This window comes from Acipenser ruthenus, chromosome 2 (assembly GCF_902713425.1).
Source record: "Acipenser ruthenus chromosome 2, fAciRut3.2 maternal haplotype, whole genome shotgun sequence".
Taxonomy (NCBI): domain Eukaryota; kingdom Metazoa; phylum Chordata; class Actinopteri; order Acipenseriformes; family Acipenseridae; genus Acipenser; species Acipenser ruthenus.
In genome coordinates, this window is record NC_081190.1 from 70,093,088 (window position 1) to 70,110,197 (window position 17,110).

Consider the following 17,110-nt stretch of genomic DNA (forward strand, 5'->3'; position numbering starts at 1 on the left):
ACCACCCTTTGCCTTCAAAACAGCATCAATTCTTCTAGGTACACTTGCACACAGTTTTTGAAGGAACTCGGCAGGTAGGTTGGCCCAAACATCTTGGAGAACTAACCACAGTTCTTCTGTGGATTTAGGCAGCCTCAGTTGCTTCTCTCTCTTCATGTAATCCCAGACAGACTCGATGATGTTGAGATCAGGGCTCTGTGGGGGCCATACCATCACTTCCAGGACTCCTTGTTCTTCTTTATGCTGAAGATAGTTCTTAATGACTTTCGCTGTATGTTTGGGGTCGTTGTCATGCTGCAGAATAAATTTGGGGCCAATCAGATGCCTCCCTGATGGTATTGCATGATGGATAAGTATCTGCCTGTACTTCTCAGCATTGAGGAGACCATTAATTCTGACCAAATCCCCAACTCCATTTGCAGAAATGCAGCCCCAAACTTGCAAGGAACCTCCACCATGCTTCACTGTTGCCTGCAGACACTCATTCGTGTATCGCTCTCCAGCCCTTCGGCGAACAAACTGCCTTCTGCTACAGCCAAATATTTCAAATTTTGACTCATCAGTCCAGAGCACCTGCTGCCATTTTTCTGCACCCCAGTTCCTGTGTTTTTGTGCATAGTTGAGTCGCTTGGCCTTGTTTCCACGTCCTGAGGTATGGCTTTTTGGCCGCAAGTCTTCCATGAAGGCCACTTCTGACCAGACTTCTCCGGACAGTAGATGGGTGTACCAGGGTCCCACTGTTTTCTGCCAATTCTGAGCTGATGGCACTGCTGGACATCTTCCGATTGCGAAGGGAAGTAAGCATGATGTGTCTTTCATCTGCTGCAGTAAGTTTCCTTGGCCGACCACTGCGTCTACGGTCCTCAACGTTGCCCGTTTCTTTGTGCTTCTTCAAAAGAGCTTGGACAGCACATCTGGAAACCCCTGTCTGCCTTGAAATTTCTGCCTGGGAGAGACCTTGCTGATGCATTATAACTACCTTGTGTCTTGTTGCTGTGCTCAGTCTTTCCATGGTGTATGACTTTTGACAGTAAACTGTCTTCAGCAACCTCACCTTGTTAGCTGAGTTTGGCTGTTCCTCACCCAGTTTTATTCCTCCTACACAGCTGTTTCTGTTTCAGTTAATGATTGTGTTTCAACCTACATATTGAATTGATGATCATTAGCACCTGTTTGGTATAATTGTTTAATCATACACCTGACTATATGCCTACAAAATCCCTGACTTTGTGCAAGTGTACCTAGAAGAATTGATGCTGTTTTGAAGGCAAAGGGTGGTCGCACCAAATATGGATTTGATTTAGATTCTTCTTCTGTTCACTCACTTTGCATTTAGTTAATTGATAAATATAATCTATTAACATGTCTATTTTTGAAAGCATTCTTACTTTACAGCATTTTTTCACACCTGCCTAAAACTTTTGCACAGTACTGTATATATATACAGTATATATATTAAAAAAATGGCTGTTATGTCTTGTTGCCGATGGGAACTGATAATACCTGTGAGTGTCAAGGTGCTATGCACTGGTAAACGATTTGAATTTAAACTGGGTTCTTATTGTTAAAAGTTTTGTATTTTTTTTTTTTTACATGTTTGTAGGATTTTCAAAATTTCTGCTTGGAATGTTTCCTCAGTAAACTTACTTTCCTGGTGGTCTACACCGGTATTTCTCAACGACCGATCCATGGGATTTAAATAATTAAATAAATAAATAAATACATAAATAAAAAGCATGGTTACGTTCACCCCCTGAAGTGCCTTAATTGGGTTGACCTCAGTTGCCATGGTGCTGCCCCTTGCAGTTGGCACACGTTGGCGCGCATGTCTTCACAGTACTTAGTAGTTGCGGATAGCAGAAAGTGAACACTTGATGTGTTAAACTAATTTTTTTTTTTTTTTAATTGGTAACAGCTCAGGGAAGCGTAATAGAGATGGTAGTGACAAGGAATGTAATGAAAAGGAAGAAGGGTCAGAAAAGACAAGAAAACGTTTGGTGTTCAACTGAAAATACAATTCCTCCTGCGTTAAGTATCGGTTTGTTCCAAGCGAGGATGTAGAAAGCCCCAAACCTTAGTGTGTTGTGTGTAGCGCAATTCTGAGCAATGATGCTTTGAAACCTTAAAAAGTGCTTTGTCACCTTAAAACGAAACACCCAAAAACCCGTGGAATTTTTCCAACGGAAGTGAGATGAAGTAAAGGCACAATAGAAACTACTGCATGCTGCCACAACAAAGCGTCATACCTGCTGTCCCTTCGCGTAGCCAAATGCAAATCACCATTCACAATTGGCAAAGAATTAATACCTTCAATAATAGATGCCTGTCGCAAAGTCTTGGGTGATATGGCTGCCAAAAAAGTAAGTTGCATTCCTTTGTCAAATGATGCTGTCTCGTGTAGAATCACTGATATTGAAGCACAGTTGATAGAGAGAGTGAAATCATCAGGCTGGTTTGCAATTCAGTTGGATGAGTCAACATTTCTAATAGTGTTGTTTTTATTGTTTATGTGCGCTTTGCATATGAAGGTGCATTTCATGAAGATCTACTCTTTTGTGAAGAACGCCGCAAAATACAACCCGTGCTGAAATTTCTAAACGAGTATGTGACAGTAAATCGATTCCAGTGTGACCGCTGCGTGGGAATAACGAGTGTGACGGGACATCGATTCCAGTGGGACCGCTGCGTGGGAATAACGAGTATGTGACGGGACATCGATTCCAGTGGAACCGCTGCGTGGGAATAACGAGTGTGACGGGACATCGATTCCAGTGGGACCGCTGCGTGGGAATAACGAGTGTGACGGGACATCGATTCCAGTGGGACCGCTGCGTGGGAATACCGAGTGTGACGGGACATCGATTCCAGTGGGACCGCTGCGTGGGAATAACGAGTATGTGACGGGACATCGATTCCAGTGGGACCGCTGCGTGGGAATAACGAGTATGTGACGGGACATCGATTCCAGTGGGACCGCTGCGTGGGAATAACGAGTATGTGACGGGACAGCGATTCCAGTGGGACCGCTGCGTGGGAATAACGAGTATGTGACGGGACATCGATTCCAGTGGGACCGCTGCGTGGGAATAACGAGTGTGACGGGACATCGATTCCAGTGGGACCGCTGCGTGGGAATAACGAGTGTGACGGGACATCGATTCCAGTGGGACCGCTGCGTGGGAATAACGAGTATGTGACGGGACATCGATTCCAGTGGAACCGCTGCGTGGGAATAACGAGTGTGACGGGACATCGATTCCAGTGGGACCGCTGCGTGGGAATACCGAGTGTGACGGGACATCGATTCCAGTGGGACCGCTGCGTGGGAATAACGAGTATGTGACGGGACATCGATTCCAGTGGGACCGCTGCGTGGGAATAACGAGTGTGACGGGACATCGATTCCAGTGGGACCGCTGCGTGGGAATAACGAGTGTGACGGGACATCGATTCCAGTGGGACCGCTGCGTGGGAATAACGAGTGTGACGGGACATCGATTCCAGTGGGACCGCTGCGTGGGAATACCGAGTGTGACGGGACATCGATTCCAGTGGGACCGCTGCGTGGGAATAACGAGTATGTGACGGGACATCGATTCCAGTGGGACCGCTGCGTGGGAATAACGAGTATGTGACGGGACATCGATTCCAGTGGGACCGCTGCGTGGGAATAACGAGTATGTGACGGGACATCGATTCCAGTGGGACCGCTGCGTGGGAATAACGAGTATGTGACGGGACATCGATTCCAGTGGGACCGCTGCGTGGGAATAACGAGTGTGACGGGACATCGATTCCAGTGGGACCGCTGCGTGGGAATAACGAGTGTGACGGGACATCGATTCCAGTGGGACCGCTGCGTGGGAATAACGAGTATGTGACAGGACATCGATTCCATTGGGACCGCTGCGTGGGAATAACGAGTATGAGACGGGACATCGATTCCAGTGGGACCGCTGCGTGGGAATAACGAGTATGTGACAGGACATCGATTCCAATGGGACCGCTGCATGGGAATTTGCACCGACTGAGGTGCAGTGACTAGAGTGATGGGACTTTATTTTAACAAATACATACAGAACTGAAATAAGTACAGAACTGGAGAACAGCTCTTAATGAATAAAACAATAGTCACTGTGCTGGTGCACTTGATAGCCCCTAACTAAACAGATTATTTTTAGACTTTTTCTGTCAGGTAATTAGCAACCTTAACTTAGTTTTTTTTTTTTTTTTTTTTAAAAAGGTTTTTATTTTACTCAAGTGGTCCACGACAGTTGAGGAAGGCAGCTAGCTGGTTCCTGGTGTCTGAAAGGTTGAGAAACTCTGGTCTACACCAATGTATATATACATTGGGACAAGAGGTGGGTGGGGAAGGTCCATTGCAGTACGGAATCCCAGAGAATGAAAATAATCTGTGTTTTTGTCCCTTATCTGTAAGAATGGACTTGTGTGTTTGTGTCTGTACTGGAGATCTAAAACAGGCCGGTTATTTGTAGAGCTACTGTAGGTCTAGCTAAAGATTGCAGGGTGCACTGAATTAGAGTTTTAAAATCCCAGCTGTAGTTCAGTTTCCATTAGAAGAAACCAATATGAATAAGTGTAAATGATCAGTGCATATAATCGCTTAGTGATGGCCATCTGCAGGTGAAATAAACATTGCTACTATCACTCTTTTTTGTAAACTTTTTGCAATAGTTATTTGAACTTTTATAGTTTTTGAACTTTAATTTATGTAAATTATTATGTCTCTATCAATAACTGTTTGTTGAAAATTGATCATTGTTAATTTTCTTTGCTACAAATCAAGAAGACTTTAATTGAAGCACTTGCTATTATGGGTATTTTATGCTGAAAAGAAAATCTGTCAGGACAACTGTTAAACGAGTGAAAATGACAAAGCACAGCAATAAAGAATGAAATGCAATTAGGAGCAAGGATGAGCAATCAATGTAATTTGTTATAGAATCAGGCTCAGTCAAGATATGATGGTAAAAACAAGTGACATTGTTTTGTAATTAACAGCTTTATCTGGGTTTAATTAGGAAACAGAATCAGCTCACAATTAGTTTAAAGGGATGTCATGTGCAAAAATAAAATTCAAAAACTTTCAAGCCCTACTTATCTGTCTGGGTGGGTGGATTAATGACTTTCCCGACATTAACGCAACACAGTCATGATGTTCTCCTGTTTTTGATGGTTTTAATGGAAGTTACTTTAATGTGTTGACAATATTCCTTGCATTGTCTAAGCATCTTCAAAGCTCCGTCCCTACAGAGTTCAAGCAGGTGTTCTCCTTGGCTTACTAGGCAGCCTGAAAGTATTTGCTTTGAACTGCCTCCACTGTAGAGCAGCTGTATTATCTGGCATTTCCTGGAGATCAAGGCATGCAGTTTACTACTTTCCTTGCCACCGTATGATTGTAGCTGATTAAGGTACCATGGTGCTTACAGGTGTAGGGTGACCAGAGTAAAGGGCCTGAAACTTAACAGATCTCACAATGTAAAGATGTATGCAAGTCTCTGTTCTTTGGCAAAGAAGTGGAGTGAATGTAGTTGTAGAACAAAAACAAGTTGGTGGTTTGTACATATTGCAATGTAATAAACTACTGTCCTGAGAATAAGGCAAAGCTGTTTTGTACTCAACGTGAGCAGAATACAAATTTAGACATTTTATTATTATTTTTTTTTAAAGCTGTCTGGTGGGGGGGATTTTGAGTCTGGACATACTGTACAATAAGAAATTGGCTACCGAAGACAGATATTAAAGTCTGCTGTTTGTTTGCATAATTGGCTGATAACGGTTTTGCAGTGTTCTGTCAACTTATGGAGTCCAGGCAGTCAAAAAAAAAATACATTTAATCAGAAAAGCAAGGAGTATCATCAGCCAGTGGAGCAATTTAAATATTTTGATAGTATTTTATTCAAAATAAGAGTGTTCTTTAGAAAGGTGATTTTGCAGTGTCAAATTAAAATCAGTCATTTAACAGAAATTACTGGCATTTCATTGCACTGAAAGGATCGTAAATACAAACAAGGCAAAATGACTAAAATATTTAAAAGTAAAAATACCAAAAGGAAAATTCTGTAATGGAAATGTCTGATACCCCTGGTTAGAGCAACTTATGCTTGTGAATAAACAGCCACATAAAAAGTACTGCTCTTTTCTGCTTGCCATTTGGTAAAAGTACACTGACATGCCAAAAAAATAGATAGGGATTTGGTTTGGAAAGGCCAATATTTGCAGCTCCCGACACATCGTTTGAGTGGAAACTAAACGGTGCACACATCTGTGGGCTTGATCTGTAATTCCACACTTGCAGGATCATCTAGCAGTTGGATTTAGTGTACTGTACCAGACATGCAGGGAAGCAAGTAAATAAATAAATAAATAAAAATGAAAGACTTGAACAAGTTCAATAATCAGATAATTTCTGTATAATTGTGGAAATATCTTGTATCTCTTTTTTAAACTGGAATATTTACACATCCCATCACATGTTTTAAAGAAAATTAAGAAACATGATTGATAATTTCTCAGTAGTAGATTCAGTGTTCTTGATTGCTCATATAGACACATTCCCTTCATGTAAGCGTATGCACTTCTTTGCACCATTTTACGGTAGCTTGCTCAGCAATATATATTTCATGACGAGTCATCACAAAGTGCTGTACATAAGAACACAAATAAAAATAAACATTAAGAAAAATAGTTAAGCTAGGATAAAAAAAATTCATCTTAGAGCAAAGCCATTGATAGGCATGCTGAAACTGTTAGATTTACGCAGTTGGTGCCGAGAACCTAGTAACATGACCTCAGTTTTATCACAGTTCAATTGCAAAAAAAGTTGTATGGTCCAGGTTGACTTTTAATTTTCTGTGTTATGGTGGAGGCAGCTGTATACAGAGAAACATTGCCTAAGACGGTCGTATTAAATGGAATAAAATCTTGGTCATGAAACCAGCAACAAGATTGGCTTTCTGGAGCACAATGAGTCACTGAGTCTGTGAAGTGCAGGCTGAAAGCACACTGTTATACAAAGCTACTGTAGGAGTAAAACTACATCATTCATAGGAAAGCAGTACCGGTATCGGAGAACCCTGAAACAGCCAGTGCACCAGAGTATGATGTGAAAGCATGATGAAAATCAATTAAAAGCAACCGCAGGACAAAAAAAAGAAAAAAAAAAAGAGAAATATGCCTGTATACATAGGCGCCTAACCTATAGGGCAGAGGGAACAGGTGCCACCCCCACTTTGATTACGGGGGAATGGGGGGGGACAAACTATATTTTGCCCCTTCCCTTTTTTTGCTCAGCGTATACACATTATTCTATGTTTTGTTATGGTTTTCTATTTAAACGGTGGAAATGGAAACGCATTCAGAGGAGTCCAGAAGGCTGACATTGATAAAAAAAAAAAAAAAACACAATAAACCGCACCTTGCATGAACATTGGTTTGACCCATGGTCCGCACTGTGTTACTATCTAACATTTATGAGCGATGTGACTGCAGTCTGCAACAGAAGCTGCTGGGCAGTTTGTAGAGATTACAAAAAAATGATGAGTTTAGGCTAGGTTTGTTTTTTTTATTCATCAACCCTAAATAACGTAATAATAATCTGAAGCGGTGGTATTTCAAAATAACAGAAGCCCATTTTTACTTTAGTGTAATAGCTTACAGTATTTTTTTTCATTAAAAACTTGTTTATTGAAATTTAATGTTCAGGTTTCAAATTGAAGCTTGTTGTATACTGCTCATTCAATCAAACCAAGTGGTGTAAGAATTTGCTTGTGTCGTTTAAGACGTTTTTCAAATCAAGTAAGCTGATTTGTATGTACAATAGTCACAGTCCTTCTTTCAAAGCCAGTGTCATCTTACTTTAAGTTAAAGGCATGCAGCTGAAATCGTAAAGTAAGTACGAACGACCTTGGCAGCAGACTGTCTCTCTTTATCGCACACAAAAACTTGCAGAATGGATAATTAAGAAAACGCATTTGAGAGAAACATTGTATGAGATGTGTTACTTTCATAACTAAAGAGGTACCAGCTGTATGATAGACAACACAAGAACTATACAAGTATGTATATATGCATCGCCTAGTCACTGAATTATTGGATTAAATATTAAATATTGTTTTAGCTTTATCTGTATCAGGCAGGTATGTTACAGATAATAGCTTTTAAGTTTTTACATTTGTTTGGGCCAGTAAGCAGAACTTTGTGTAAACTTTTCCCATGTCAATGTCTAGACTGAAAAAGCTGTCCATGTTTCCTTCCTTTTTTCCTGTTACCTCTACTTCCAGTGATTTTATATATGACTGTTTTTGACACTGCATTCACGTAAAAGGGTTTTGTTTTTGGTTTTGTTTTTTTTGTTTTTGATTTTTTTTTTTTTTATTTCTGTCAAGTCAATTTATGGAGTAGAAGACTTAAATTATTTGGTGGGTTACTTTGATGGTTGGAAAAAAAAATTTGGAAGTGAAAAGGAAACTGTCAAGATGATGTGTCAGACTGCCTAATTCTTATTTATTTTTTTATTCACCGGAATCCTCCTTGCAGTGGTAAAGGCTGCAGAGTTTTTTGAGTACCTACAAATTGTGTGTGTCTCCTTCCTTCATTTTCCACGTACGCTACAATATTAATTGGGCTTGTAAATCATTTCAGGAACAAAAATGCCAATATTCATTACAAGCTGAAACACAAATACGGTCTCCTAATTATGGACCTCAACAACCGCATATATATAATATAATGTGTGTATATATGTATGTGTGAGTGTGTAAAAATGATTCATTAAGTATCACGATAGCTTTTTGATGTTACTTGCTTTTTCTTAAATCTTTAGAATTCTTTATTTTTTTTATATATATTATGTTCGTATTTCCAGTCTGCATTATCCATAACCATAGCAGTGAAAATGTTTGTTTGCTTCCTCATTTTCTGACTCCCATGTGAGTGATGCGTGAATTGGCTGCTTATCCTGTCTGTCATTGGGGGTGGCGACAAATTGATTAGAAAAAGCAGTGTGGGAAGGGTTAGCGAGCATGAGTGGGGTAATAATGTCAGTGGGAATTTCTATTTTAAAAAGAAAAGAGGAAGTTTGTGTAAAGTGGTATTTTACTGGTTTGTGAGATTGTCTACTGTCCATTTCAGGGGACACATTCACTTTACTTAACTTGTGACCCAAGCTGGATTCAAATCTAGGATTCCGTATGTGACCCACTGAGAAGCCGTTCATTTGACTGTCTGACAGAATGCCCCTCTATTCCAATCTGCTTCCCATTTTATCTTGCAGGGTTTTGTATGAGGGGAAGGAGAGGCTAATCCAAGGCTGCGAGGTGATCCAGGCCACACCCTACGGACGCTGTGCCAATGTCAACAACAGCTCAGCCAACTCCCAGCGTATCTTTATCACCTTTCGGAGGGCACCGTTAATAAGGCCTCAGAACTCGCTGGCAGTCACTGATATCTGCATTATTATTACCAGCAAGGGAGAGACCCCACCACACACTTTCTGCAAAGTTGATAAGAACTTAAACTGTGGGATGGTAAAGACACGTTTTGCTGCTCTTCAGAACGCTGTGGTTTCTAAAGCCAAACCTTTAAACCCAAATCTTTATCAACCCTGTCCAGAGTCAGAAATTATTGGTTATATCAACTAGTGTTGAATGAAACCTTTACTAAGTTGGATATAAAATGTGTGATATCCAACCGATGGTTTCCATTAACTGGAACCTTTGTTTTTTTATTTTTCCGTGTGTCACTGTTCTACAAGCGGTTTTGTTTTTCAGTAACTGCCCAAGATAATAGGGTAATGGGTGCTGTACTGCTGGCAGTTGAGAAGCATTTATTTTCATGTGCGGTTCTGCAGTTTATTGTGTATATTTACCAAATGAAGGTACATGCAAGTCAGTTACAATTTGGTACTTCAGTTGTTAGTGTGTAACATAGAACTACCTTTATGAAAACAGGGAATGCAGAAGATGCCAGCTTCAGTGTAGAATGTGTTGTCGCTGAATTTCACTGCCGCATTGTTTTAACCGCTGGCCAATGTACAGACAACATTTTATAATGCTCTCAATAAAGCTCCTTTACAGGTGGTGTCTAGTAGGAATGAACCGTTTCGGTATCACGTTGTTTCAACCTCCAGACATAGCAATGATGCAGATGTTTTTTCACATTTCCAAACTCCGATTTCTAGTTTTATATTTTTTCCTTATTTTTATAGCAGCCTTTTGAATTAATTATTGACAACTTTGTATTTTAAATACTGCAGATGTAGTAATTAATAAAGCTAAAACTTCTACGGTCATCTGACCGTTACCAGTGCCCTTTACTGTGAATTATACTTAAGTGCCTGTTTCAAAGGAAAGTGCAACTATATTTAGTCCTTTTCATGTATTCTTTTGGGCTAGCCTGGTTTTTTTTTTCCCTGAACAAAGGTCATCTCTTTGTAAATCAAACAGTTTCATTGTGTGTTTTTGTTTTAACTTTGTTTCAGTGGGGCTCCAGTGTATATATTTGTTACAAGAAGTCAGTCTCTGCTTCCAATTCAATAGCATACAAGGCTGGTAAGTTGCTGTTTTTATGCTTCTGTGTTTCACACTGGTGGTCAAGCATATTGACACATCAAGTGTGGCAAGTGAAATTCAAATTATTTTGGAGTGTCTGCTGCTTTCGTCAAACTCTGTAAGCAATGCAGTCTTTCAGCAACGTTTTAAGTTCCTAACAGATGGAAGTAATACTCCTTCATATCCATGTCTCCATGTTCATTGACTGCCTGTTGCTAACATCGTTGTCCTGCTGAATTAAGATAAACGTAATGTTCATATTTCTACTGAATGTCTGTTCTCCTAAAGGGATTGGATTTATTTTGTTACCGTTCCTGTATAATAATAGTTTCTTAATCTGTTAAGGTGTGACTTTTGCCAAGTCCTTGCATTTGTAATGCGTAGTGTTGTGTGATACGCTGCCATTATAATTAAAAACCTCTAAAACCACAAAAATGCAGATGAGCCCAACTCTTGCACGGTGGTTGACGCCTTCTTGCGGTGTGCATGGTTCATGCCCAGCCTTCACCCTGTTACACATTGTTTGCTTTAATTGGAAAGTTTTGATCTGTGTGCCTTATTTTGCACCACAAGGTGGTAGTTTGTGTATTGGTGCATTATTTTTATCTAGCATGTTGACCTATTATTCTTAAATCAGTGGAAGAGCAAATATTTCCTTAAGACAGGAAAACGACAGAATCGGATCCTCAACCACGCTTAAGCGAACACAAACGTCTACAGATTTACACGATAGCTGTAATGCAACATGCAAACATCATGCATTTTAAATATGTAAACATACATTTACAGTACAGAGTCAGCAGTGATTTATTGAAGTGCACCTTTATGCATTATCGTAAATGTCTTAAGGAAAAACAGGACGTTTTTGTTGAGGGTGCCACCACTTATGGTCACCGCTGTATAAATAACAAAACTCCTGAAAAGTGGAACTAAAACGTTGTGTTGTGTGACAGGTTTGATCTTCAGGTATCCAGAAGAAGACTACGAATCATTCCCCCTGTCAGAATCAGTCCCCCTATTCTGCCTTCCAATGGGAGCTACCATAGAGTGCTGGGCTCCTAACACCAGATATCCACTGCCAGTCTTCTCAACATTCGTCTTAACAGTATCTTCTGGGGAAAAGGTGGGCGGTTCTTTAATTACTCACTAGTAAAAGTACAGATGTAAGATTGATTGATTTATTTATTTACTTACTTAAGAAATGTCCTGGTTTCCTTTGATGTAAAATATATATATTTTGTAATCTATATTGTAATCCGTTTGTTTTACAAATCACTAAATGAACCAATTCTGATGTTCAAACTCAAACGTCCAAGTTCTATGAGTGCGTAGTGCAAGCTACTTTTAACATATTTTTTTTCCCAGGTGTACGGTGCTGCTATTCAGTTCTATGAGCCTTACTCCACGGAGATGCTGACGGAGAAGCAGAAACTGCAGCTGGGCCTCATCACTGCGGTGGAAAAGAAGATCATCCCCAACAAGCGTGTCAACACCAACAAGTGCATCTGTCTGCTCTCGCACTGGCCCTTCTTTGAGTCCTTCCGCAAGTTCCTTATGTTCCTCTACAAGCTGTCTGTCTCTGGACCTCATCCTCTTCCCATTGAAAAGTAAGCTTTACATTTTAATTGACCAAAACACCATACGAGGATTTAAGCTGCAATGAGCCACAATATCAAACAGCAGACCTTGTTGATGGTCTGGTTTTTATATATGTACTGTAGGTAAGGACACAAACCAGCTTTCCACTAAGCTGCCATTTCAAAAATTAAATCTGGTTAGGAGGTTTAAAATGACACATCCTTTTTTAGATGAGAAAGCAACCCCATCATTAAAAAATGTGGGGGAGGGCAAAAGGTATTTTTTATTTAAAAGGATAAATCTGTTCATATTTGTTTTGTTTTTTTTCTTGGAGACTTTCAAGTTGAGAAGCATTTCACCCTTTGAGTCCTGGGTTAGAATTTGTTTTGGCCTCAATCCATTTTTTTTTTCCAGTGCAATGAGGATAAGCTATGTAGCTCTGTTTCTGAAGATCTTATTTATGTATTCTGTCCTCATTTGCTGTTGCAATTCGCTTCAGGGAAGCAAGTCTAGGGCAGTGTGGAATTATTTGTGAACAGACTGTATATTTAAGACATTAAAGAGAACTTATAAAACCTGGGAAATACAGCATCAATTATGTATGGGAGCTAAAGTAAATGTGATAATGATGATTTCTGTTTTAGGCACCTCTCCCACTTTATGCACAGCGTTCCTTTCCCGTCACCACAGAGACCAAGAATCCTAGTTCAGGTAAGACATCCTAAATATGTTTCGCCAATGTTGAGCCTCTCTGGTATACTGTGTGCTCTGATTGATGATAGAAGCTAACCTGCATTTTTTTTTTGTTATTTTATACAGCTCTCTGCCCATGATGCCTTGATACTTTCTCAGCCTGTTTGCACGCCTTTACCACTAAGGTATGTTCAGAATCAGAAAGCTTGTCTTCGGTGTATAGTTTATAGAACCATTGCTGGAATGCTTCATACTAAGTAGTTAGGCATTGCCTAATATTCAACAAGTATATATGGATGTTCTATCTCTAGTTGGTCAACTAAGCTTTTTTTTTTTTTTTTTGGATGAGGTCATTTATGAGATTCCATACCCATCAATGTATCTCAGTGGTATTGACATTGTGTTTTATTTTTTGTCTTTGGAGATCCTCCAAGGGCTTTTAGTTTCATACTTCAATGTCTCCTGCATCCAACTCTTAAATTGATTTAGCTGCTTGCTGACTCTTGTCATTTGTATTAAACACTTAACCCTCTACAAGGTATTGCAGGGAAAGCTCTTTTATCATTTATTCTGTTCTGTTTTTACTGTTAATTCCCTGCACAGTAATTTTTTACTTTAAAATAACATGGCATTTGGGTAATATTTCTATTGTGTACAAATGTACAGGGTTACATTGCAGCTACCCTGTTAAAGTTAAACAAACATGACTTTTTACTGGCATCTTGTTGTGTTTTTTTTTTCCCTCAAACGAAGACATGAGTGAAGATTCTTTTAATAAAATACACATTGATGCCACCATTCACCGTTTTTATTAGTTATTCCAAAATGATACAGTACTCCAGTGAAGGTTATACTTGTTTTGTATGTAACATGGTTTCAGACATATTCTACCAATTCATGTTACCAATGTATTTAAGGAATATATAAGAATATTGTATATGGTACAAGTTAATATCCACCCCACAAGAGGTGCATACCTAGGCTCATCCATTTTTTTCATTCTCTAGTGATTAAACGTGTCAGTATCTGTATCTATCGTATGTCTGTCTGTATTGATCGCTTGCGACAGACTCTTGAAGAAACACATTTGGGGTCAATAGATCAAATTCTGGTCATTCATTGAAATTTTTTAGCTATACAGCTAAATACATACGTCTGTGACTTGTATAGAGGTACAGTAGAAGAATTGAAGACCTAACTACAAATGTATCCAGAACCATTTTTTTGTACTGGAATTTGTCCAGGACAAAAAAGTAGACAGGACTTGTGCTTAACACATCATCTTAACCCCATGCTGAATCATTGGTGTCTACAAGGTTTAGTCTTAAAGCTAAGCATGACACACTGGTCCCTAAAGGTTTCTGAGCATTAGTAAAAACATAATTGTCTGTATTATGTGTTCTTTTTTGCCTTCTTAAGGGAAAAAAAAATCTGTGGAAATTAACTGAGGGGAAAAATAATACATTCTGGGAACAAGGAATTTCAAATCACTTCCAACTCCTCATAATTTGAAATCAAGTACGACCACTCTCCTAGACAAAGTGATTTAATACCTCTTTTTTTGTTTGTTTAGTCTATCTTTTTAACTTGGAAATGCTCCCTTGTGAAACTGATTTTACACTATTGGTAAATAGCCATTCAGTATTGCAGTAAATGCATTATTCAGCATTGTATCAGTATCTGCTTTTTATGTACTTTTTTATTAGGGCTTTGTCTAAATAATCTCTTAAACTGTTTCTTTGCCTAAATTAATTTGTGTTTAATTTAGGCCCTGTCCACACTACATAGCCGATCTCGAACTGTACTCCAAACCGTTCTAATTAATCCAGCTCAAAGCGTCCACACTGAAGTACCGTGCAGTCTGTGAAGGCAGTGTGTTTTCGAGTTTTATTTTTAATCAGGTGACGTCCCTTTAAACAAATTGAGCTGATTCTGTTTTCATAATTAAACTCAGATAAAAGCTGTTAATTACAAAACAGTCTGTTTTTACCTTCATATTTTGCCTGCTCTTAATTCTGGTCCCCTTCATTTTATTTCAAACAGAGCTGACAAATGACAGGAATTGTTCATCCCCGATCCTACTTTTAACTCGCATTTCATTGTTGTAGTCGTCTAACTTAACATTGTGCTTTTGTTATTTTCCCCACTAGTTTAACAGAGATGTCCTAACATTTATTTATTTTTTTAAGCATAGAAATGAATACACATAGCGGAGTGTACACTGATAGCAAGTCCTTCAGGCGCCAGTATTTCACCAAACATACCACAAAGCATTTTGGGATATTGGAGAATACACAAAAAATGTAGTACGGTATTACAGCGTCCACACTTCTGGTAAACCGCACTACCTGATGTGATCTAATTTAGAACCAGACTCGAGTCCGGTACTAAGTGCTGCGTAGTGAAGTAACCGTAGCGTGGACACAAACCGTATTTATTTATTTATTTATTTATTTTTTTATTTATTTTTTTTATAAATTTAGTCGTCGCCAATTATTTTTACCCCGGTTTTCACCCCAATTTAGCATGCCCAATTATTATCTGTATCCCCGGCTCACCGCTCGCAACCCCCCCGCCGACTCAGGAAACGGAGGCTGAAACACGCGTCCTCCGAAATGTGCTCCTTCCAAGCCGTCATTTTTCGCACTGCAGATCCACAGCAATGCTACCAGACCTATAGTGCCGGAGGACAACGCAGATCTGGCAGCTCTGCTGCAGAGCCACAGGCGCCCTATCGGCCACAGGGGTCGCTGATGCGCGGTGAGCCGTGGATTCCCCTGCCGACCTAAGCCCTCCCTACCCGGGCAGCGCTCAGCCAATTGTGCGCCGTCCCCTAGGAACTCTCGGTCACGGTCAGCTGTGACATAGTCTGGATTCGAACCAGCGATCTCCAGGCTATAGGGCACATCCTGCGAGGAGCGCCTTTACTGGATGCGCCACTCGGGAGCTTCCACAAACCGTATTTAGTACTTTTAAGTCGGTTTAAAGACAACTAATATGGTTTAAAGGCATTGTGTGGACAGGGCCTTAGATCGAACTTGTTTTGCTTCCTGCATTACATTCATTATGTTACTGTTTCACTTCCTAGGACACCACTGCAGTGTCGAGGGTGTAAAGCATGTTACTAGCTTCAAAGCATGTCAGTCAATAGGGGAAGCAGTTGTTTGGTTAAATGACGGGAAATAAATTGCCCCCACCCTTTTAATGGGTAATTTCACTGTCCAGGTGAGATGACCAAGGGAATGCAAGACCACCTTTTAAGCAAGTCTTTCAAACAGATTTATTTAACCTAGTGTAGTACCTATTGTGTTTAAAAAATGAATATACACTGCTGTGCAAAAGTCTATACTTTTTATACTACCATAGAATCAACCTGCTTTAATACTACCATAGAATAAACCCACGCCGTCTACAGAGCGTCATGTCACGTATACATTTTAAATTTTAAAAAGAAATAAATAGAGTTTAATTTTTTTTTTTGACTCTTCTCGTGCGCCCCCTTTGGATTGCTTTGCACCCCCTGTATAGTATAGTATAGTTTACTTTTGAGTTGTTGTGATCACAAGTTTTTGAAGATTCTGATCAATGTGAATTAGATTGCTAAATGACAAGGTTGGTTTCTTTTCACCCAAACTAATCTGTATTAATAACAGTCAAAGTTGTTATAATAGTGGAAAAAAGCTCTGAGTAAATTGTTGTAACTCCTGTATGTGTCTAAGACTTTTGCACAGCAGTGTATATTTTTGCCTTATGTTGCTTTCAAAGATGAACATTGTATACCTATATTGTTAAGAGGTGCACAACAGTTAAGATTTTCAAAATTATTTTGTTAGCTACAACCAGTTTAATAGCACTGCTTTTGCAGTGAGCAGCATGATTGTTTTACATTTTTGTCTCCTCCCCGTGCCACTAATCACCAGTCAATTGCACAAAGTACAAAATGATCATGTAAACTCCAGTTGACATGGATTAATGATCTTCTCCTGTAAAGAAGAGGTGCTGTGTTTGCCATAAACCCATACTGCATTTTGATATAATATTTCTTTTTTCTTGTTTTTCTTCCAATCAGTGGAGCAAATTTTAGCACTTTGCTAATGAACCTTGGTCCAGAAAACTGTGCCACTTTACTGCTGTTTGTCCTGCTGGAGAGTAAAATTCTGCTGCACTCACTGAGACCTGCTGTACTGACTGGAGTAGCAGAAGCTGTGGTAGCAGTGAGTGATCTATCTATCTGTCTATCTATCTATCTATCTAGGCTTGTGAAAAAT

The 17,110-nt window shown here is 39.5% G+C and overlaps 1 protein-coding gene across 2 annotated transcripts in view; it reads left to right on the forward strand.

The window, feature by feature from the left end:
* LOC117409214 (DENN domain-containing protein 4C-like) overlaps positions 1-17,110 on the forward strand; it is a 76,953-nt gene that overhangs the window by 24,924 nt on the left and 34,919 nt on the right. For both annotated transcript variants that reach the window (XM_059000005.1, XM_059000009.1), the window contains exons 3-9: positions 9,296-9,548; positions 10,502-10,571; positions 11,525-11,694; positions 11,937-12,178; positions 12,794-12,860; positions 12,969-13,027; positions 16,912-17,056. In XM_059000005.1, coding sequence (XP_058855988.1) covers positions 9,296-9,548; positions 10,502-10,571; positions 11,525-11,694; positions 11,937-12,178; positions 12,794-12,860; positions 12,969-13,027; positions 16,912-17,056 — 1,006 coding nt within the window. The remainder of the gene's footprint in view (positions 1-9,295; positions 9,549-10,501; positions 10,572-11,524; positions 11,695-11,936; positions 12,179-12,793; positions 12,861-12,968; positions 13,028-16,911; positions 17,057-17,110) is intronic.